Source organism: Lissotriton vulgaris, chromosome 11, assembly GCF_964263255.1.
Source record: "Lissotriton vulgaris chromosome 11, aLisVul1.2, whole genome shotgun sequence".
Lineage (NCBI taxonomy): Eukaryota > Metazoa > Chordata > Amphibia > Caudata > Salamandridae > Lissotriton > Lissotriton vulgaris.
The window spans coordinates 962920602-962943352 of record NC_141699.1 but is presented as its reverse complement, the minus strand read 5'-3'; the positions used below and the strand labels follow the sequence as shown (position 1 = coordinate 962943352).

Sequence of the window (22751 nt, the reverse complement as noted above, 5' to 3'; positions counted from 1 at the left end):
TAAAGGGCTCACAGGTTCCCTATGGTACAAAGAAAAGAGCAGACAGCGGATAAACCGAGGGCGATTCTGATATATGTAGGAAACTTTCTATTAAGGCAGGAAATTATGGATAAAGCCAAACCTGAGACCAGACGATCCTACAATGGCACGACTTTTTTTGCCCGGTCGGACTTCTGTCATGCGACAGTGGAAAGGCGATGGCGCATGAGGCAAATGATAACCCCTTTTCAAAATGCTGGTTGTGAGGCCTATTTAATGTTCCCCTGTTCGCTTAAAGTTATAGATAACAGGCAGGTTAAGATTTTCTTTTCAGAAATCAAAGCGCAGGCATATTTGGATGAGGTGAAAGGGAGGAAAGAAGGTTCAAAGTCTATGATGGAGGCCTCCAAACACCGGAAGTAATGGTGCATAGCTCAGAAAAAGGAATAGTTAGCAGCAGCAGCAACATCTAGCGGTGTGTATCTCAGAGACATGGATTTTTTGAGCAGGAGCAGGAGGGGCGGGTGACACTTGGGGCTACAGCAGTCACGTATAGGTCAGGACTGACCATTTGCCTGTAAGGGAACGGTGGGAGGGAGGAAGGGGGGGAGGGGGTGGAAGAGGGGTACAGAGCACATTGTTTTTTATTTGAGCTATCACATGCAGGGCAGTATAGAAAAATGTGATGTGTCTAATCGGGAGAAGGTATCCCAGCAATAGATAAATGTTGAAATACTGTATGTTACTGGTATGAGCTTGACGGGAAATCTACTTGATGTACACTAATGAGTATACGTGTAGTTACGGTCAATGTTTGCGGTCTAAATGACCGAATTAAAAGACAGAGGGTTGCAACCTGGTTAAGATCTCTAAATGTGGATTTGGTTTGTATGCAGGAGACCCATGTAGAAGGGGGGCAAGGTTACCTATTAGAACAACTGGGATTCACTGTACTAGCATATTCTAAGCAAGGGGCTAAGAATAGAGGAGTGGCAATATTAGCAAAGCGAGGGATATTTTAGTAAGGAGGAAGCTCGAAGACCAATGGGGGAGATGGGTCCTAATAGAGTGTAAAGTTAATGAGAAATGGATTACTGTAGGCTGCGTTTATGGCTCAATGGAAGATGATCCGGATATTCTGGATTTCTTGGATTTGGAATTAGCCACCTGGTCCTCTACTGTATTCTTGACTGGGGACTTCAATATTAATGGGGCAGGTGGACTGGGTATGACTTCCGGCGGGGGTTATCATGGTAGGAAAAAGAGAGTTTGGCGCTCACTATATAACCTTATAAGGAACAATGCGTTAGTGGATGTATGGGGGGCCCTAAAACCTGCTGAGCAGGGTTTTACTTATTACTCAGCCCCACATAAAGTCTGTGTCAGACTAGATTATTTTTTCATCTCATACTCTCTGCAACCTAAAGTTAAAATTGAAAGACTACCGCGGTAATATCCGATGACAATCCCCTGATTCTAACACTAAATATTGGGGGAAACACTGATATATTATTACACAGCCCCACATAAAGGGGGTCATTAGGATCGCGGACGGACTTGAGTCCGTCCGCGACCCCAGAGCATGAGGGAACGTCCGCATGGGCTGCGGCGTTCCCTCTGTGCAGATTAGGATGTGACCGCCAGGGTGGCGGTCACATCCTCTATTCTGAACATTGCTGCGGGTGGAGCTTCAAGCTGCACCCGCAGCAATGTTAAAAATGCATGCACAGCATTTGCGTGCACAAAGCGGCAGGCACCGCGCGGTGCCTGCTGCATTGTGCACGCAAATGCAGGGGGGTACCATAGGTACCCCCCATGTGCACCCCCCACCCCCCACTACACCTAGGGGGCCCGCAATGGGCCCCTGCAGTGCAGTTACACATGCTTTTCCACGGCGGAAAAGCCGCCGCGGAAAAGCATGTTTCCATGCACATCCTAATCTGGCTGAAGGTGTCTAAGAGACACCTTCACCATTTTAGTGCTTTTCCGCCGCGGTTGTAAGCCAGCCGCGGCGGAAAAGCTGCGGACCTAAACCATGACCCACCAGCCATCCTAATGTGGCGGTGGGTCCTGGTGGGTCCGCAGAGGATTTTCCGCATCCTCCGGGCCGGCGGTGGCTTCCGCCGGCCCGGAGGATGCGGAAAATCCTCCATCCTAATGACCCCCAAAGTCTGTGCCAGACTAGATTATTTTTTCATCTCATACTCTGCAACCTAAAGTTAAAATTGAAAGACTACCACGGATAATATCCGATCACAATCCCCTGATTCTAACACTAAATATTGGGGGAAACACTGATATGGTCTGAACTTGGACATTTGAGAGAGGGCTACTAAAGGATGATGCCTATATTATGCATATGAGGAATTGGATCAGGAGTTTCCTAGATATTAATAGAGGTAGTACGGCAACAGGGAATATGTGGGACTCTTTTAAGGTGGCCATTTGAGGGGAGACAATAAGCTTTAGTGTAGCAAGTCGAAGGGGGGACAGACAAAGGGAGGCGGAACTGGTTCAAGCAGTGGCAGAGGCAGAGGAGGAATTAACTCAGAGTGTGCTTAGAGGAGCCCCGTTAGATCAAGTATTGATTAGAATAGCAAAAGCAAGGATGGAAGCGGAGGAGGGTATAGCTAATAAGGCAGCGAAAATATATTTAGCAAACAGAGAAAGATGTTATGAATTCAATGAAACTGTTGGCCGTACGCTTGCCATCCGCACAAGACAGAATGTCTCTGTAGGGCAAATAAGAGAGATACAGGATGATGCAGGAAAAATAGTTACAGATACAGAAGGGATTCAAGAAGTCTTCAGAAAATGTTATACCTCCTTGTATGATCAAGAGTGTCTGACTGATATTATCAAAACAAGCAACTATCTACACAATATACCGGTAGTTACTCTATTAGAAGAACAGACTAATACATTGGTGGCTTTGTTTACACCAGAAGAAATATTGACTGCTTTAACCAGCCTCCCGTCAGGGAAGGCTGCAGGACCTGATCAAATCTTGCTGGAATTTTATAAAACATTTTGGGATGTAATTAAAAAGGATTTTATTACTACAGTGCAGCAAGCACAGACAGGAATATCAACTCCAAATAGTTGGGCAGGGGCGGACATTGTTATAATCTTGAAAAAGGGTAAGCCGTCAAACCAACCTGGTTCTTATAGGTCAATAACCTTAATGAACACAGACACAAAAGTATATTCAAAGATACTCGCCCTGAGAATAGCGAAGGTAATTGATTCTCTGGTTAGTATTAATCAACACGGGTTTGTACCAGGGAGGGGTACCACTCATCATACACGAAAGGTTATTACTTTATTTGATTTTGCAGAGGTTACAGGAGACCCGCTCGCAGTGATGTTATTGGATGCTGAAAAAGCTTTTGACCGGGTCTCCAGGGATTTTCTTTGGTTCATTTTGAGAAGGGTGGGATTTGGGGAGGGAACGGTGAAAGCCTTACAGGTACTATATGCAGGACCGACCGCTCGTATAAAAGTAAATGGGGGGTATACATCATCTTTCCAGATAAAGAGGGGTTCACAGCACGGGTGCCCTTGCTCCCCGCTTTTATTTGCCCTTTATATGGACCCATATATAAGGCGTATAGAACTGAATGACAATATTTCTCCAGTAGAGACAGGTATGGGCCCTTCCAAAATACTGGCCTATGCTGATGACGTGGCGATTGTAACACCTAGACCCACAGAAGCTATAGAGCTGGTTGAGGTAGAAGCGCAAGTATTTGGAGAAGTGTCTGGCTATGCCCTCAACACTGCAAAAACACAAATTATCAAAAACAATAAGATAGATTGTACTGATTCCCTGGTGGTCCAAAGTGGAGTTTACTTAGGGGTAATAATAACCCCAGATTTAGACAACCTTGTGGATTTAAATATATCGCCACTAATAAATAAAGCCAAGAAGGACTTAGACAGACTAAATAATATACATTTTTAGATAGTAGGTAGAACTAACATAGTCAAAATGATTTTTCTTCCAAAGTTTTTGTATTTATTTAGGGCATACCCCTATTATTTGAAGGAAAATAGTTTAAGCTTTTGGAACATATGGTAAACCGATTTGTGTGGGCACATGGGAAGACTCGAAGGGCGCTTAGATACATGGCATTGCCGAGGGAACGAGGGGGGTGGGCCCTACCGGATTTAAAATTTTATTATTGGGCAGCATGCCTCCAATACATGGCAGGTTTGCTTGGAGGAGCAGAGAGTGAAGGATACTCTGAGCTAGGAACGTTGGCAATTTACTCACTAGTATTGGGGGATCAAGCGGAAAATTTTCTGTTGAAGTTTACAGAGTATAGTTATTTTAAGAGAATTAAATTTAAAACGGTTATGGCCGCTTACAAGATTTGGTTTTCTTTTTTGAAAAAATTTGGTTTAGGCAAATATAATGCTTATACAAGGTTGAGTAACAATCCTAACTTTCCTGGTGATATATTCTCATGGGTAGTGTTTTCGGATTGGGGCAAACATGGGGTTTACAGATTGGGTGATCTGATGGGAGTAAAGGGGGTGATGCAGTTCAATAATTTACAAGCAATATAGGGGCTAGATACTAACCATTATTTTAAATATTTGCAAATTAGAAGCTTTATTTTGACAAAAGCTGGAGGATCGGCGGGATTTGCAACAAACTAAATTTTGGATATTATACAGGCTGGTACAGATTGCACAATTAAAAGATTTTATTCCGAATTAATAGAGTATCAACCAGATGATCTGGAAAAATATGAAGGTAAATGGATACAAAAAGTGGGTGTAGAGAAGGAAAGTTTCCATAGATCCTTGGAACTAGAGCAGAAATTATTATGCTCAGCATCACTTCAGGCACAGCATTTTAAAACGCTGTATTTTCTGTACTATACTCCATCTAGGTTGGTGCAGTGGGGAGCAGTAGCTGGCACTACATGTCCGAGATGTGACAGCACTCAGGCTGACCTAGTCCATATGTTTGCTACCTGTCCGCACTTAAAAACAACCCAAGACGAAGTATTTCCTAAAAGTTCACTAACAATAGAAATTAACCTAACTCCATAACTTGTACTCTTAGGAACAGATGATAGTCTTGGCAAGACTAATCATCAGCATTTTATCTTTTTGGCTATGGCTGTGTAAAGACTTTGTATTGCTACAGCATGGCTGGATCGATTGCCGCCCACTTTCCATCAATGGTTAAAGAAACTATTAGCTGCCTTTAACCTTGAGAAAGCGATTTATGCAAGGAGGGGCAGAAAAGGCAAGAAACTTGGAAACTAAATTTGGGATCATATACAGAAGTGGAAAGAGAGAGATCCAGGGTAGATTAGGAAATACATTGTGCTAAACCTCTGTTTTATTATAACTGTACATCTTGATTTGCCTTCATTTTTATTGTATCTTTTTGTTTGATCTATTTCTATAATTTTTCTATGATTTGTGACAAGTCCTGCATGTTAAAATATAATTAATTTTTTTATGTGTTCTATACAACGAAAATGGGGGGGGGGACTCAAATAAAAATATTTTTTAAAAAAAGGAATCCTTCAGCAGGACAAGGATGGCAGCAGATTGTAGCTGAAGAGGGTTCTGCGAGGCTGGATATCTTCTCTACAAGGTCCTGCAAAACCTGATTTGAGCTGCGGAAACACTCTAAGCAGGAGAAACCTGAATTTTCAGCTCAACTGCAATGGACTTTGGGCAGATCAGCTTGACAGGTTTGTCCCAGTCCTCTGGAGGTCTTCAAGTTTAAACATTTTCTAAGTTTCTGTTTGGAGGTAAGATAAGTCCAGCCAGGTATATGCCAAGGGTTCCATAACCTTAGGAACAGCACTTGGGGGTTTGGACTCTCTCGAGCAGACCCTAACAGTAGTCTCCACGGTTCAAGGCAGGTCCAGTAGAAACTGATCCTTTTGGCAGTTGCCAGAAAAGGACTCTTCTAGCGTTTTCTGTCCCTATACCTTGAACAGGAGGTCACCCTTCTGACCCTTAGACTGCACTTCTGGGTACAAGAAAAAGCAGGTCCAATTCTCCAAGGCCCCTTTCAGTTCATCACCAGCATGCTCAGTCCTCTTCTGTTCTTCCTCAGGTCTAGGAGTGCCACAGCACTAACCACTAGAGCAAACGTTCTGATGGGAAAACTTACAACTTTTGCAGCAGATCCTGTCTGCCCTAGTGCAAACTTACACAATGCCCCTTACTCCAAAAATCCAAATTGTGAAAGCCTTCTCCTTTTCTGCAGAGCCTGGGTGCCCACCCAGAGGCATGTCCAATGTAATGAGCAGTACCTTATCTATGGTTACTCTCTACATCCAGACCATTATTTCTGTTCTGTGGGCAGATAGTACACCTCATTCAGGGATATTGCCACCTGTGTGACACAAGATTAATACAAGATTAATACAAAGTAGCAATTGGGAGGTTCAGGCAGGGAAAAGATAACTTACTAAAAGTTAATTTTCCTTAATATTTATCAAGCACTAGACTGGCAACTCCTGGTGTGTGCCCATCAGTGTAGGGCTTCTTCTTGGGACATATAGTGTCACCCTTCTTGCACCATGACGGGAGACAGTCATAACCCCAGGGCTGGTATGATCTTCTTGGCTTCTACCCACTGAACTCTTCCATCCCATGTTCTGAAGAGGAATGGGACTGCCTTCCCTGAAAACTATTTTGGGGACCTTTAGAGAAATCCCTTGTTTTATTGGTGGCTCACTTCCTTCTGTGGAAGTAGTCCAGAACCACATTTCTTGGGGTTCCTCCCAGTTACCTTCTTGGACACTCTAGTGCTGAACTGGAGGTCAGATTCTTTCCCAAGCTCTCTGGGCACAGGTTGGAATCTATCAGGTGCTGGCACATCTCTGTAAACCTATTAGTCAAGATGTTTTCCTATATAAACAAACTGCACAGCCCATCATAATGCTTACTTTTCTGTCCTTCACTCAACCTTCAATTTCTTTGCTAAAGGCATCTACAAAGTCCAACTATGACTGGTGTGCCTGTTTCTGGTTATCTCAGAAGGTTAGGTGATAATTCTCTGAGGTAGAGCAAATCTGGTTATGAGGACCTCTTTCATGGTGCCATATTTAAGGTGGTCAGATGCATCTAGGGCCAATAATATATCCCTTTCAGCATGTACTTCTACAGGCTACCCCTCAGTCCTCCTCTGGGAATCTTGGAATTTGTAAATCACCTCATAAGCTGAAAACCACATAACAATGTCATCCCCCACATATGACTTTGGGGACTGTACTTTACCATATAGAGAATTCCACCAGCAGGCAGAAATCTCTGTTAAAGTATGGGGGAAAAAAGGTTATTTAAATACAAAACATGTTTTACATGACATATTAATGTAAAATATTTTAATATATCTAGTTGAAATGTAGAACAAAGGATAAATGCCACAGCACTATTAACTTTTTTTAATTAATTCTGTAATGAATTTATATTTATTAAATTACATACAAAAAATTATAAAAATTAAATTTTAAAATAACCCGATTGATTTTAATATACTTTAATAACTATTATAAGTGATGTATAGAATTAAATGTAATTCAATGACATTTTATAAAGTTAAGTTAATTTTCACTTTAAAAATGCTTCTTAAAATATTTTGCACCTTAATATTAAACATGTACTATTTGTATTAACATTATATTAAATGTATATATATTTTTATCTATTTAAAATAATTTGATTTAATTTAACATCATTTCCTGTGGTTCTTTTTTGTCTCTACCTCTATTATTTTCTATGGGATGGTGGTGCAGTACCAGTGGTCATATGTAGTGCTGGCCTTACTAGTACTTTGGCAGCAGTAACAAATACACTCATAAATGTGACTCTACATCCATTTTCAGTGGGTGGTACATGTGAGATACATTTTTTTAGTTCAAAAGAATTTTATTTGATAGTAATAAAAAGAGAAAATCAGGCGTCAAAACAGAATACAATGGAATACAAATTTAAAGACTCTTAAGCAATAAAAAAAAAGAAATCTGGGTACAAATTGAAAAATGAAGAAGAGATATAGGAAAAATACATGAATATAAAATATGGCAATCATAAAAACATTGAGAAAATTTGAGAAAATTATACATTGAAGGAGAAATGGAATGTATCGGGCGATTAAGGGGGTTTGGGAACTTCTTGTTGTGGAGGTAGAGGATGAAACAAACGTTTACTGCAAGAGTCCAAATAAAGTGTAACTGGAGTCCATAAGTCCATGCGTTTGACAGCCAAACATGCCGGGAAAACATGAGTGGTATCGAGCCTGTGGTTATGACATACATTAAACCACCATGCTTTGAAAGAAATTTTGGAGAAATCCTTCCAGTTAACTGTTAATTGTTGGAAAGCAGCAGCAAGTAAAAGGTCAACAATTTGGGGTTTCAAGTCAACATCATCCCAGCAAGGGGAAAGGCTACCCATAAAAATATGTGTGTGGGAGAAAGGGATAGAAGTGTGGAAAATCACATTAATTTGAGCCCAAACCTGCAACCAAAAGCTACGAACGTGAGTACATAAAAATAACATGTGGAGTAAATCAGCTTGTGGAGATGAGCAGGACCAGCATGTGTGAGGAGTATTAGGAAAGCGTTTGTGCAGGTCAGAGGGTGTGAAGAGGAGTCTGTTATAAATAAAAAATAAAGTCTGAGTGAGTGTTGCTGCCCTTGAAGATTTGCGGAGTTTGGTCCAGATTTTGTCCCAGAAGGGAACTGACCAAGAGACAGACAAATCATGCTCCCAGGACTCCTCGACTCTGGATTTAGGTCTTGGAGTATCACTGGCGTGAAGGTATTTATAAATAGCAGTAGCTCTTGGTGCAGTGCGTAAGAAGAAGTGGAGTGAGGAGGTGAGAGTGGACGGGGGAGAAGAAGGGTTGGGTTGAGTGAGGAGACCGTATTTCAGTAAAACCGTGTTTTTAAGGGATTGATATTGACGTGCAGAGGAGGCGGGTAAGTCATAAAGGATACGAAGTTCATGAAAAGATAAGAAAGAGGAGTTAGAAAAAAGTTGGGAAATCCATTGTAGACCTCGAGTATGCCAAGATTTCCAGAAAAAGGGTCTGTCCCGAATGAGTAAGGAAGTGTTATGCCATATGGGGGAGGATAGGAAATCGGCAATAGTGGTAGGGGGTGAATGAGAGGAAGAGAGGAGTATTTTTGTGGTAAACTTATGAATCGGAGTAGAAACAGATGCGGGTTTGTGAGAGAAGGAAAGGTATTCGGAAAAAGAGAAGGGAGATAGAAGAAGGCGTTCGAGTTTGGCCCATAATGGACATGGGGTATCAGGATCTTGGAGCCAAAAAGAGGCTTGTCTTAATTGGAACGCCTTGTGATAGGCTGGGAAATCAGGGAAGTTAACCCCACCCTCTGATTTAGGGCGAATCAAGCGCGCCAAGGACATTCGTGGTTTCTTTTTGTTCCAGAGAAAGGAGACTAGAATGGAGTTAATCTGTTTGAAAAATTTGGATGGGATGGGGACCGGAATATTAGAGAGCGTGTATAAGACAATGGGAGATAGCATCATTTTTATAGTGTCTAGGCGGCCCCACCAGGAGAGGTAAAGAGGATGCCATTTGGACGTGAGATCTGTCAATTTTTGAATACATTTGGACATACACAGGGAAACGGTATCCGGGATGGTGGGGGCAACATGCATTCCAAGGTACTTGATATGGGAAGGTTTCCATGTGAAGTTGGAGGCGGCAAAATCTGGTTTAAATGTAAATTTGGTTAAAGGAAGGATCTCACATTTGTCATTATTAAGTCTATAACCAGAGATTTGGGAGTAAGCATGGACTTCGGTAAGAAAAGCAGGAATGGAGAGAGAGGGGTTGGAGACAAATAACAGAATGTCATCCGCATAAGCAGCTAATTTGATGTGGGAATCTGATAATTGGTAACCATGGATGGAGGGGTTTTGACGAAGCTTGGAGAGGAAGGGTTCTAAAGCCAAGTTAAAAAGAAAGGGGGATAGGGGACATCCTTGACGAACGCCTCTTTTTAAATCAAAAAATGAAGAGATTTGACCGTTGGCGCAAACCGCTGCGCGTGGGTTAGAATAAAGCAGTGAAATTAAAGATGTGAAAAGAGGACCAAAACCGAACCATTGGAGGGTATGAAACAAGTAAGTCCACTCAACCCTATCAAACGCTTTTTCAGCGTCCAAAGCAATGGCCGCAAGAGGGTGAGGTAAAGGGCGGGATTTAGAGAGAATGTTAAATAGGAGTCTGGTGTTGTCAGTGATAAATCGGCCTTTTACAAAGCCGGACTGTTCTTCACCCAATAAGTCTGGGAGGAGAAGGTCGAGTCGTACTGCAAGAGATTTTGCGAAAATTTTGTAATCAATATTGACCAGAGAAATCGGCCTGTAATTTTTGCAATATTGAGGATCCTTCCCCTCCTTGGGTATGAGGCAGATATGGGCGTCTGAGAAGGAGCCCGAGGAAGAACCCAAGGAGAGGAAAGTGCTGATAAGAGAGTGGAGTCTGGGTATAAGAAGCTTTGAAAAGTGGAGAAAGAATTCTACTGTGAAGCCGTCAGGCCCAGGGGCTTTGTCTTTTTGGAGTGTTTGAAGTGCTTTGAGTAATTCTTGTTGGGATATATCGTGTTCTAATTGAGAAAGGTCAAGTGGAAAATGTGATGGTTTTTGTATAGTGGAAAAAAAAGTGTCCAGTGAGTGGGAAGATGGGTGAGTTTCAGAAGAATATAAGGTCTCATAGAAAGTGGAGAATGTAGTGAGAATGTCTGCGTCTGTGTGTTTAAGGTTCAAGTCAGTATCGTAGATAGATTCAATGTTTAGTTTGTTGTGTTTCACCTTCAGATAATTAGCCAAGATCTTGCCAGCCTTGTTTTTGCCCCCATAAAACTTGGCACTAGACTTTAATAAATATAATGATGCATCATCTGTAGATTTTTTGTTAAATTTCATCTTAGCATTGATAAGGGCGGTTAGAGTTTGCTGTGAGCGGGAGGTAAAATAAGAATGCTCCAATTTCTTAATATCTAGAAGGATGGTTCTAGTAGCTTCTCGAGCAGCTCTACGTTTTTTAGCAACAAAGCCAATGATAAAGTCCCTCGCTGCCGCTTTAAAAGCATCCCAAATAGTATGTTTGGGAACAGGAGAGTTATCGTTTAGGGCAAAGAATTCATGGGAGAAGGAGGTGAAGGCGGTAGTAAATTTGGGGTCCAGGAGAAGAGAATTGTTGAAACGCCAGCGTTTAGGGCCTGTTGATTTGGGCAAAAGGTCCAATTGAACTAATGTAGGGGCATGGTCAGAAAGTAAGATTGGACCTATTTCTGCGTGAGAGAGAGTCTGGGCAATATTGTGGGTAACAAAAATGTAATCGATTCGAGATTGGGAATGATGACATGGGGAGTAGAAGGTAAATTCTTGGAGACTTGGGTTACAAAGACGCCAAGCATCAGTAAGTTTATGTTGGGAAATGGTTTGGGAGAAGAATTTGTGAGGTTTGTTAGGAATGAAATGTGCTTTGGAGTTTCTGTCTAAAAAGGGATCTAAGGGCTGATTGCAGTCTCCCGCTAAAATGAAATTATCATCAATGAATCTGGTGACGTGCTGGGAAATGAATGCCAAAAGGTGGGATCGCCAGTGGTAGGGGCATAAACATTTAGAAGAGAAATTGGAACATTCTTAATGGAGAGTTTAACATAAGTCCATCGGCCTTCAGTATCTGACTCTTGAGCAATCATAGAGGGAGAGAGAGCTTTGTGACATAAAATAGCAACTCCATTGCGTTTTCCATCCCCAGGGGAAAAATAAACATCACCCACCCAGCTTCTTTTCAACTTAACAGATTCTTCAGCAGACAAATGGGTTTCTTGCAAAAAAGCAATGTCCACATTTAAACGCGAAAGATGAGACAAAATTCGTTGTCGTTTGATAGGTGAGTTGATACCCTTAACATTCCAGGTGATTATTTTAAGAGACATTTCATATCAAAGAAGAGGAAAAAAAAAGAAGAAAAGCAGAAGAAGATAAGAAAATTCGAAAGGGACCCAGAAGAGTAAGAAAAGCGTAAAAAGCCAAGAAGAATAAGGGAGTCGATGAAAATCAGCGTAGTATAATAAAGAGTAAAAGGATGAGGAAGGAAGAAAAAGAGTGAAGGAAAGGAATGTAGAAGCGAGTTGTGTAGTGAAAAGGATAAGGTAGTCCAAGAAGTAGTTAGAATGATAGGTGGAAGACAATAATAGTAGAGTATTCGAAAACCAAGAGAGAGAGACACCTGTAAAACATAAAAAATCGAGGAACATAGAAGTGAAAAAGATACAAGGAGGGAGGCGAGGAACCGGGAAGATAGGGGAAACATACTTACGGAGGGTAGAGATGGGGAGGGTTGATCACCAGGGGAGGGGTACGCGAGAAGATGAATGAGGGGGGAGCACCAGGCAGAGGAGGCAAGCGTCCAGTGCAAACGAACCAACAGGTCGGGGGAATGACGCCATAGATATCGTAAAACCTGCAAGGAAAAGGGAGAAAAACAATAATGAATGAGACAAAGGAGAGAAGGTGAGAACACAACAATAAAGAGTGACAAAAAGGCACGTAAGTATACGGCAATGAACAATGCTAACTAACGAACAAGGATAGAGGAAAGCAATGTGAGAGGAAGAGCAAGAGAACAAGAGAACAGGAGCTGCCGAAAAACATGGCAGAGACAAACAAAAATACATTCAACAAAGCACGACAAGCATGCAGAATGAATGAAATTTCAATGCTTCATCACGCCGAAATCATGGCGGAAAGGCTGATGAGGAGCTGGAGAAGTCCATATCAGAGGCTTGAGTTGCATTCAAAAAGCTCCGTAGGCGAACAGGATCTTCATATGTCGTAGTTTTGTTGTTGTAGGTCACTCTGAATAGGCAAGGATGGAAAAGACCGTATCTGGCTCCAATGGCACGAAGTTCTGGTCGCATGTCCAAAAAGGCCTTGCGGCGAGTAGCTGTGGCTTTTGCGTAATCCTGCGCAAAGAAAAGATTGGAACCAGACCATTGTAAGCGAGGTGAGGCACGAGCTGCTGAAATAACTTTGAGGAGGTCAGTATAGTCTAAGAAGTACATGATGACACCTCTTGGTCGTGAAGAGGGAGAAGAAGTAGAAGGAAGGCGACCCAACCGGTGTGCACGCTGGATGTTAAGCGTGGTATCCTCAGGTAGATGGAGAAGCTTGGGTAGAAACGATTTGAAGAAGGCGATGGGATCAGTCCCCTCAGAATTTTCCGCCAGGCCGTAAAGGCGGAGATTGTTGCGCCTGTTACGATTCTCCAACTCCTCAACTGCTTTTGAAGAGACGAAACTTGAGATTGCATGTGTGTTACTTTGGAGGATGACTCTTGTAAAGCGGTCAAGGAATGTTCTACTGTGGTTACTCTGGCATCCATCTGAGACCAATTGTCAGTGAGAACCTGCAATTTAGAATTAGTTTCCTCCATGAAGGGTCTGAGGGCTCGAATTTCTTCCAATAACAGCTCCATGGAAACAGCCGATGTGGACCCCGTTGGCGATGGAGGATCCTTTTTTAGGCGTTTTGACGTGACCTTCCCCGGAGGTTGGATGGGCCGCTCCGTGTTGGACTGCGACATTTGAGTGATAAACCCCTGGGAGGCCTCGAGGTGCGCCAACGCAGAAAAGACTTTAGAGTTTTTAATGAAGACACGTCGTGGAGGCTTGGAGGTGCGAGAGAGTGCCTTTTTTTCCATAAAGATGAAGAACAATATTATCCAGTACGAGACCAGAGGCAATGAAGAGTATGCGTTGAAGCTTCTAAGTGAAAAACTGCGCAGGATGCAGGCATGCCCTGAGGTGAGGAGAGTAGGTGAAGCAGCGACCAATTCTTTAATTGAAGGAGTTAAGACAATGATGTCGAGAGCTGAGAGCCACCATGGTGAGGAGATATAAAGAAATGGCACTTTGTAGAGCAAAGGAAGTCCGTCAAGGAGAAAACATCATGAGTGCAAGTGGAGCAATTGAAGGAAAGCGAGTAAAAACCTTGCTCAAAGCTGCCCCAAATAGTAAATACTGTTAGAAGTGCGAGCAGGAGAAAAAGCAGCGCACATTGGCATAAAATTAACGTTGTCTGAATGCACCTGCAGGGTATCTGAGGAGATAGAAGTCCATTCACTCAAAATGGCCGCCCAGGAGACACAGAGGCGAGTTAAACTCACTAAAATTCGTTAATAGGCAGCATATGGCATACGTTTGTAGTGAGGAAGTGCAGGAGCAGGAAATACCTCATTTGGAAGATATAGCGTTGTGCAGGGCTCCGTGGCAGAGTCGCAATGTTTTGGAGCGTGAGCGCCGCAGTCCGCGCTGAGAGGGAAAAAAAAAAACAAAATGGCGGGCGCGACTTTCACTCAGCCGCGTCCGCCGCAAAAACACCAAAAACGGGCATTCCGGCGCTCGAAAGGGACCCCAAATGGAAGCTCTTCGTCCGCTTCAGTTTCCGATCATGGGAAATCCGCCTTGCAAGTGCAGGTACGGTGTTGAAGGTGGCGAAAATCCCAAGCGACCGGGAGCGCTCACATCTGCGCTTCCGACCTCGCCGGGCGCCAAGCCACGCCCCCCGTGAGATACATTTTTGAGCAACTTTACACTCAGAATTTGTGAATAGTCAAAAAGTAGTAAGCTTATTAAAACGTTGAAGTCACCTTTGTGAATCTGCCCTTCTGTCAAGGTACACAGGCATGTAAAACATTTATAAATGTACTTACATGTTGAGTTAAACATAGTAAATTTGTACCTTACAGTGGTTGTTAGTATTCCACACTCAATATTGCTGCAAGTTAATATCTTGCATTCAGCTTTGTTGAAAGGTACATCTATTTTGTCACCTATATTCTCACACAGAGACCTGACTTTATATATATATATATATATATATATATATATATATATATATATATATATATATATATATATATATATATATATATATATATATATATATATATATATATATACACACACACACCAAGGTATCCTACAAACAATCCAGACAATCCAGTCCTAATGATTCCTACTCAAACTAATCTTTACTTAATCTTCCCTAAACCTGCTCTACTTGTAGATCATAACACCATACATTTTGGAAAGGTAGCAGTATCAGAATATTCTTAACAAGAGACCATCTCACCTTATCATATAATCCAGATTGCACCATCTCTTCTTTCAAAAATATGCCTTGTTCCAGAAGATCAACCCATTACCTTAGGATCTCAATCCTTGGTGGAACCGACCTGTTGCAAGATCACATTAAATTAGGACCCCTCTTGCTTTCTTAAATTATGTCTATTGCCAATAATTTCCTCAATGTGGTTGGATGTGTGCGTGTGGGCCAAATATTAGTACTAATCTTTGTACAAACACTTGCAGAAACTGGAGAGCCTGTCTATTGTGCAAAATAGTCACTAAAAGGGAAAAATAAAATCAACAGCACAGACACTACATTTATATCTAATAGTTTGTAAACTCTTGATGAGACCCAGCACCATTTTCTATAAGTCTTAGGGCAGTGGTGGCTGGTGACATTTAAAAGTGGTGGGGCGTAATAGTGACGCCTGAGTGCACCACAGCCAGCGAGCGCATTTGTATAGTCAACACAACTATGGTGTTACAACTGGTTTTAAATTATAAAAAGAGTCAGTCTTAAACTATACTGCCTACCATTATTGCTGACATGTGGCACCTGCACCATATAGTCCACTTTTGTTTTATGTAACAGTCCCTATGTAATGATTTACACACATATGCCATTGTCTCTGTATAATGTGCGTGTTTATGAGATGTAAATGGCTCTGAAATCCTACACTACACAGCACTACAAAACAAAAGAAATGCATGTGAGAGAGGAGCTATGGACAGATGGGGGAGGAGGCTATGTAGGAGCATAGTAGATGCATAGAGACAAGAGAGTCCCAGGTGGATTCGACTTACAATGATTGCATGTAAAGATGAAGCTTGTCTTAGCTCACTATTCAGTTTATGCCTTGAATAAAGATGATGATGCATAACACAATTACACGCTGTGCCATCCGTGGATTGGATTTTGTTACGAGGCATGTTTGGCTAGTTTTAGTTTATACCCCGATTACTAACTTGAATTTTACTGCTAGCGTTTGGAAGCGGCTGCTTTCAGCACAAACCAGTGTGTTTACACTTCCAAACGCAAGTAGTAAAATGCAAGCCAATTCGCATCCAACATAAGCCATCTGTCACTGCTGAGTGATTAGCCAGGTAGTACGTCTTCATCATGTACAAAATACTTAATAATTAAGGAAGCTTGATTGTTTAAATAAATACTACAAGCAGCACTCTAGTGACTCTACTTTAAAACACTAACACATAATTCCACTGTTAAACATCCAATGCTCTGCCGCTTATTCTCGATTAAAATTCAAAACATTGTTTCCTGCCCAGTCCTTTTCACTGAGTCTGATGTTAACAGTAAACTTGCTGCGTCTCGCGGCCTATCTTCTTCACACTGCTTGCTATCTGGCCAAGACGGCCTCGATCTGAAGTGCTGCATGAGTCAGTGGAGAGCACGGGCAGGAACAATAAATAGATACAATTACAGGCCTGCAGGAAGCATATTTATGTTTTTTTATTAAATCACTGCCGGCGCTTCTATCCATTTTACATATAGATTGGTAAATCACATTAAAAACATTCTTTTAGGCACGTGTATCCACAAACACAACACTTTACACTCTGGCTCAAAACTTGCAGGGGGCATCAACTGTGAAAAAAACTTAAGATGGGTAATAATAGAACGTGGCCGAATTCTTCTAAATGATTCTCTCTTCTCACGGGATTAAAAAGGAATTACGTCACTAAACAAACAAAAGCTTCTGCAACAAACTGGATCGACACAACAGTAATATGTGCTTTCACCTTCCGGCAAGGCGCGTTGTCACAAATGTACAGAAACCGACATCAAGAGCGCTGTCACGAGGGAAGGAAGACCCCGCAGAAAAACATGGGAATGTCAAACACAAATATGCAGCTTGTTCTGGGAAGATTGAATAGACTATACCAGTGCAGTGCCCAGTCTGTGTAACCCTGATCTGGGAAGTGTGACAGGGTAGAAACATATTTCGAACCGCTGCCAAGCGCTTGTGAGTACCTGCCCTGCTGCCAAATGGAATTTGAGCATTGCCGTAGACCTTTGGGGTACCTTGTGTTATCTGGGTTCTTGGTGTTGTGCTGATAATAACAGCAGGGTTTGGTTTAAGCAGTCAGGCAATCTAATCAGATCCATCGCAACAAAATGGTGTTTGCGATCGCAAAACACAGCTTCACTATTTAAGCAACACATTCTGTTTGCAATATTGCTAATCGAAAAATTAGCAATTAGCAAATATGCAAATCATACTTCATTGCGGTTTATTTGCAAAATCACAAAATGTGACAAAACAATAGCGAAACTCGCAATTATAGAGCTCACAATTTGTGATTTCGTTAAACGGAATGCATGGAAAAAAACGTAATTTGAGAATTGTCGAAATTTGCAAATTAGAGAATCGCAATTACCACCAAGTCGGAGCAGGTGGTAACCAGGTGCAAACTATTTAAAGAGGCCCACAATGCAAAAGATTTTTTCCACAATGGCTGGGCTGTATGTGATAGCCAGGAGGCTGCGACTCAGAGCTGCCTCACAGAGAAGGAGACGCCAGGAAAGGATCTTTCGAGCGAGCATAACCCTGTTCCAGTGGACTGAGGAGGAGATCCATAAAAACTACAGCCTGGATGAAGAGAGCATCCTGGAATTAATGGCGGAGCTCAAACCTATGCTTGAACACCCCACACGCAGGACAAACACCATCCCCACCCATATCCAGGTCCTGTGCTCACTGCACCACTTGGCATCAGGTAGCTTCCAGGGGGTGATAGCCACAGTAGAAGGGGTCTCACAGAGTGCATTGTCGCACTTTTTCCATGGGTTCCTTGATGCCATGGTACAGAGGCTGCATCACCACATCCACTTTCCCAGCACACTACAGGCACTAGACCAGACCAAGCAGGAGTTCTATCAAATTGCACAATTTCTCCACATCATTGGATGCATAGATGGGACCCATGTCGCCATATCTCCCCCTCCCAGAACGAGTATGTTTTCAGGAATCACAAATCCTACCATTCCCTGAACATACAGGTGGTGTGTAATGCCAAGCACATTATCACCGACATCGTCGCAAAATACCCAGGCAGCACACACAACGCTTTCATCTTCCACCACAGTGGGATACACCGTTGACTCACAAGTGGGGAGTTAGGTGAGGAATACCTACTAGGTAATTGCATTTGTTCAAAGGACCGACTAGTAAAGGACAGCATTGGCAGGACAGTGTTTAACCATATTCCTCCCACCCCACAGGTGACAGTGCGTATGCGGTCCATGAATACATACTAACTCCTTTCCTGAATCCTGCCAAAGCTGGGAAGCGGAGGTACAACAGTGCCCACATAGCAACCAGATGTACCATTGAGCAGACGTTCGGAATACTCAAGAGTCATTTCCCATGCCTATATAAGAGTAGAGGGGCTCTACAATACAGCCACCAGACCTGTTGCAAGATAGTGGTAGCGTGTGCCATGCTGCACAACATCGCCACCAAGAAAGGTACACCAGTGGAGCTCACCGAATCAGAATCATCAGATGGGGAGGGTCCAGCTCCAGGACGCATGCAAGGCAGTGTAATTGGTGCAGCTGATGGGCGCCAAAGGCGAGATGAGATCACACAGAACTATTTCTAGGTAAGAAAAGATGACACAATGCTAAATATCTATTACAAGACTGTGCTCAATTTCCTTTAGTACAGGATATATATCGGCACACAGCCTGTGTAGTACACAATGTATTGTTCAGTGTCCAACACATGTTAGATTCACAGTGAAATTGAACAATCTTGACCAATTGTCTGTGTACACTGAGCTGATGCACCCTTCTCCATGTCCAAATCTGAGAACCTCAACTGCGGCGCTGACGGCCCATAGCCCTTTGCTGTGGGTGCACAATGCCCTCTTCACCTGTCTCAGAAGCCCTTCTGTGACGCACACTACGGCGCCTGTCCGTGCGGGCGACGGTGCAATGCTGCTCCTGCCAGATTAGGCATCCTTGTCTGTTGGAGTGAGGACTCCTGGGCAAGTAGTGCCACCTGAAGCTGCATACTGATGCTGTGCCTTGACATCAAAGAGGTCGCTGTGGAAAGGCGGTTGACCGCCTTAGTGTAGAGGTCTGGGTGCTGTCTCCCCCTGCGCTTAGCAGCACTATCTGCCCTCATTTCAGCACAGAGTGCCTCCAGGGCACCCCTCATTTCCATGAAGACAACCCTGATTTGCTTCTGTATTGACCGTATGTTTCTTGCCTGCAGGCGCTGGACTTCTAACATGTGGCCCTCCAGCCCTCTGATTACTGGGTCCTCTCCTGTGACTGCTGCACTGGTGGATGCTCCTGTGACTGCTGCACTGGTGGATGGACATGCCCTGCGCCTGGATGGTATTGGCGGTATTGGATCTGCACATGCTCGAGCACAATGTTGTGGCTCTGACTGTCCCTGGACTGGTTGGACCTCGACATCGGTGTCCTGGGCTTCCTCCTCCAGCGGGGGCAATGGTGGTACTGCAATCCGCCTGCTGCATTTAGGAGGGATAACTGGGCTGCCCTCCTCCTCCCTTTCCTCCTCCTCCTCCTTCTCTTGCCCTGTCTCCTCTGGGTTGGGGGATTCATCCTCGCCTCCACTGATTGTTTCCTGTCTTTCTGTTGGTGCTGTGGACGTAAATGCACACATTAATTTTCTGTCCTGCCTTGCATTTGTCATGCATTAAATTTTACTGTTTGGAGTTACATGGGTCCTGTCTGTCTATATTTTGCCTTTCATGATGATTACATACTGGTTGAGACTGGCTGGGTGTCAATGCTCCACTGTTGGGTGCATGTGACTACATCTCCCATAATGCATTAATGTGTGTTCTTGTGTACCTTCACTGGACTTATAGTTTTGTTGTGCCCCTGGGTCTCTCCTGGGTGTGTGGGGAAAGTAGGGAGGTATCAGGAGTGTGATGGCATGCTTCTTACCTTGTCTTGGTTCTGGGGGGTTGGAGCTGTCCAGGTCTGCCATGGCCATAACACTATCCGGATGCAGGGTCCCCTCAACCATTTCCTCGAGTGATGTTGAAGCAGTGGCAGTAGAGGTCCCACCACCGGTCTTCTTAGCCTGCTCCAGCCTGGCAGAAACCTTCTCCTTTGTGCGCTGGCGCATGTCATACCAGTGCTTTCTGAGGTCTTCCACGCTTCTGCAGGTGACACTAATTGCGTTGACTTTACGCTGGATGTCTGCCCATATCATTCTCTTGTGTGTCTCAGGCACATGCAGGGACTTCTTGCCAAAGAGGAGCTCATGGATAACAACCATCTCCTGAATCAGGACCTCCAGCTCACTTTCTGAGAACTTGTGTTTCCTTTTCCTGGGTGTCTCCCCCTGCTGGTTGTCCTTGCTGGCCATGTCTCAAATCTCTGTCATTGAGTGTAGCACTGCAGTGATGCCTCACCTCCACTCCTAGTCTCTCACTGTGCTTCTGAATTTGTAATGTCATCAAACTGCACCTGAGTTTCCGATTCTCAAAATTGCGAATTTGCTTTTTTGCGATTTTTTTAATTAAGGAATCGCTATTTGGCAGATCGCAATGGAAATAGGAATTTTTACGGAATCGCTATTTTTTTGCAAGTTTTTATTTACATACCATTTTGCAATTCTCAATTCGCGATTCGCTATAAATCGCTATTTGGGAATCGTAAAAAGGGAGTTTGATAAACATGGCCCTTTGTTCCTGACATTACTCTCATTGTATTTAAGCCTGTTAACATGAGTTATAGCTTTCAGTGAACAGTTTGCATTAGGTAGTGAATAGTTGGATAAGAACATGTGCAGCAATGTATGAGCCACCTGCTTTTAATTATGTTTGTACATAAGACGTATCTCTTTTTAGCACTATTATTGAGTAATAAAGCATTTAGTATCCTACTTCCCATTGATTTGTCTGTCATGAAAATAGGCTGGATTCTAAACAAATTGCAAAAATATTGTCTTTACAGCTACAAGAGGACAGTGAAGTTGATGTTAAGCCTAAAGTTCAAGCTTTGATCTACCCTGCACTGCAGAACATTGACCTGGACACCCCATCATATCGCGATAATAGTGACATGCCTGTTCTTCAGAGGAAAAGCATGGCCAGGTTGTGGAGTACATACTTTGTCACTGACAAGTCTTTAATTGAAGCCATGGAATCCAACACACATATCACTTCAGAATCAAACAATCTTATTAAATTTGCAAACTGGAGTAACCTCTTGCCTGAAGAGCTGAAAAAAGATCATGTTTATCACAGCCCAAAAGATGGAAGATCAGAATTTCTGAAAAAGTATCCTCAGATTACAGATCCTAGGGCAGCACCGCTTTTGGTTGATGATGAAAAATTGAGCAAATTGCCCCTAACATATATAATCACCTGTATGTATGATGTCCTAAGAGATGATGGGTTTATGTATGCAGCAAGACTCAAACAAGCAGGTGTGCAAGTTATGCATGACCACTATGACAATGCATTTCATGGAATGATGGCCTTGATTACCTCTGCGACAGAACAATCACTTGGAATTAGAATGGTCGATAACTACATTAAATGGCTGAATGACAATTTGTAAAGAACATCAATTAAGAAAGCATTTTTTGGGAAAATAAACTTTTCACACTGAAAATGTTCAATAAAAAATTACAATTGAATGCAGAAGAAGGAATCCGATTAGGGGTTGTATTAGTATGTTTGTCAATGATTTTGAAAATTGTTTTCTGCAAATCATGAATAAGGTAAACAATTGAAATGTAAATCTCTTAAAGTATAAATGTCAAATTATTTTTTACTTTTTGCTTAACATTACATGCTGGGCTTGGTGATTGCAATGTGGTAAATGATTTACGATAACTGCCTAAGACAAAAAAGGCATGGTATTGAAAGCTAGTAGACTAAAATATGATTTTGCCTAATGATCTTCTGTACGATCTTGTTATTGTTGGGGAAAAATAGTTTCCACATTACAATGTAGGGTTTGTACTACGTAACACAGGTATGTCTTATTTTAGAAATTAAGCAATAGCATATTTTTTAGATATTGCGTATTTGTAATAATAGCCTCCTTCTCCCTCCTCAAGTTTATTATATTGTACAGGGAGAAATACAATAGTTAAATATTTATTTTCTGTGTACTAGAAAATTGTTATAAGTATAAACACAGACATCCGCAGTTTATGAATGTAGGGAATCACCACTTTCTGTTTTCAGTACATGGCATGGGACATAAAATGGCAAAGCAAACAGCAAACAGCAAATCCTCTAGATCTGGTTTGTAACAGAAAGTATCACTTCATTTCTTTATGCAGTTATGTGTGTGTGAAGGTTTTTTGTTGTAAAAATTACCAACTAATAAAGAGGCACGTTCAGTCACAATCCTGCACTATGAACTTGGGAAAAGCTTGTTTATGAAACGAATTTATTTCAGCACTATAGAGAATTTACTTCCAAACATGGTGATTGTGGCTACTGTCATCAGGGTGATTTGAGGTCTGTATCAATGAAGGAAAGGATTCGAAGCTATCAGCATTTTGGTAACAGTGGGTACAGAGTAGACAATTTCTTCTTTTAAATTGTTACCCATTAAAAGGGCAGGGTAATCTATGGCAAAGCACA

General features: G+C 42.5%; 1 protein-coding gene across 1 annotated transcript in view; it reads left to right on the top strand.

Moving 5' to 3' along the window:
• Positions 1-22535, top strand: part of LOC147683760 (arylacetamide deacetylase-like) — a 142354-nt gene extending 119819 nt beyond the window's left edge. The window contains exon 5 of the mRNA XM_086944129.1: positions 21103-22535. Coding sequence (XP_086800255.1) covers positions 21103-21711 — 609 coding nt within the window. The 3' untranslated portion in view covers positions 21712-22535. The remainder of the gene's footprint in view (positions 1-21102) is intronic.
• The last annotated feature ends 216 nt before the right edge of the window (positions 22536-22751 follow it).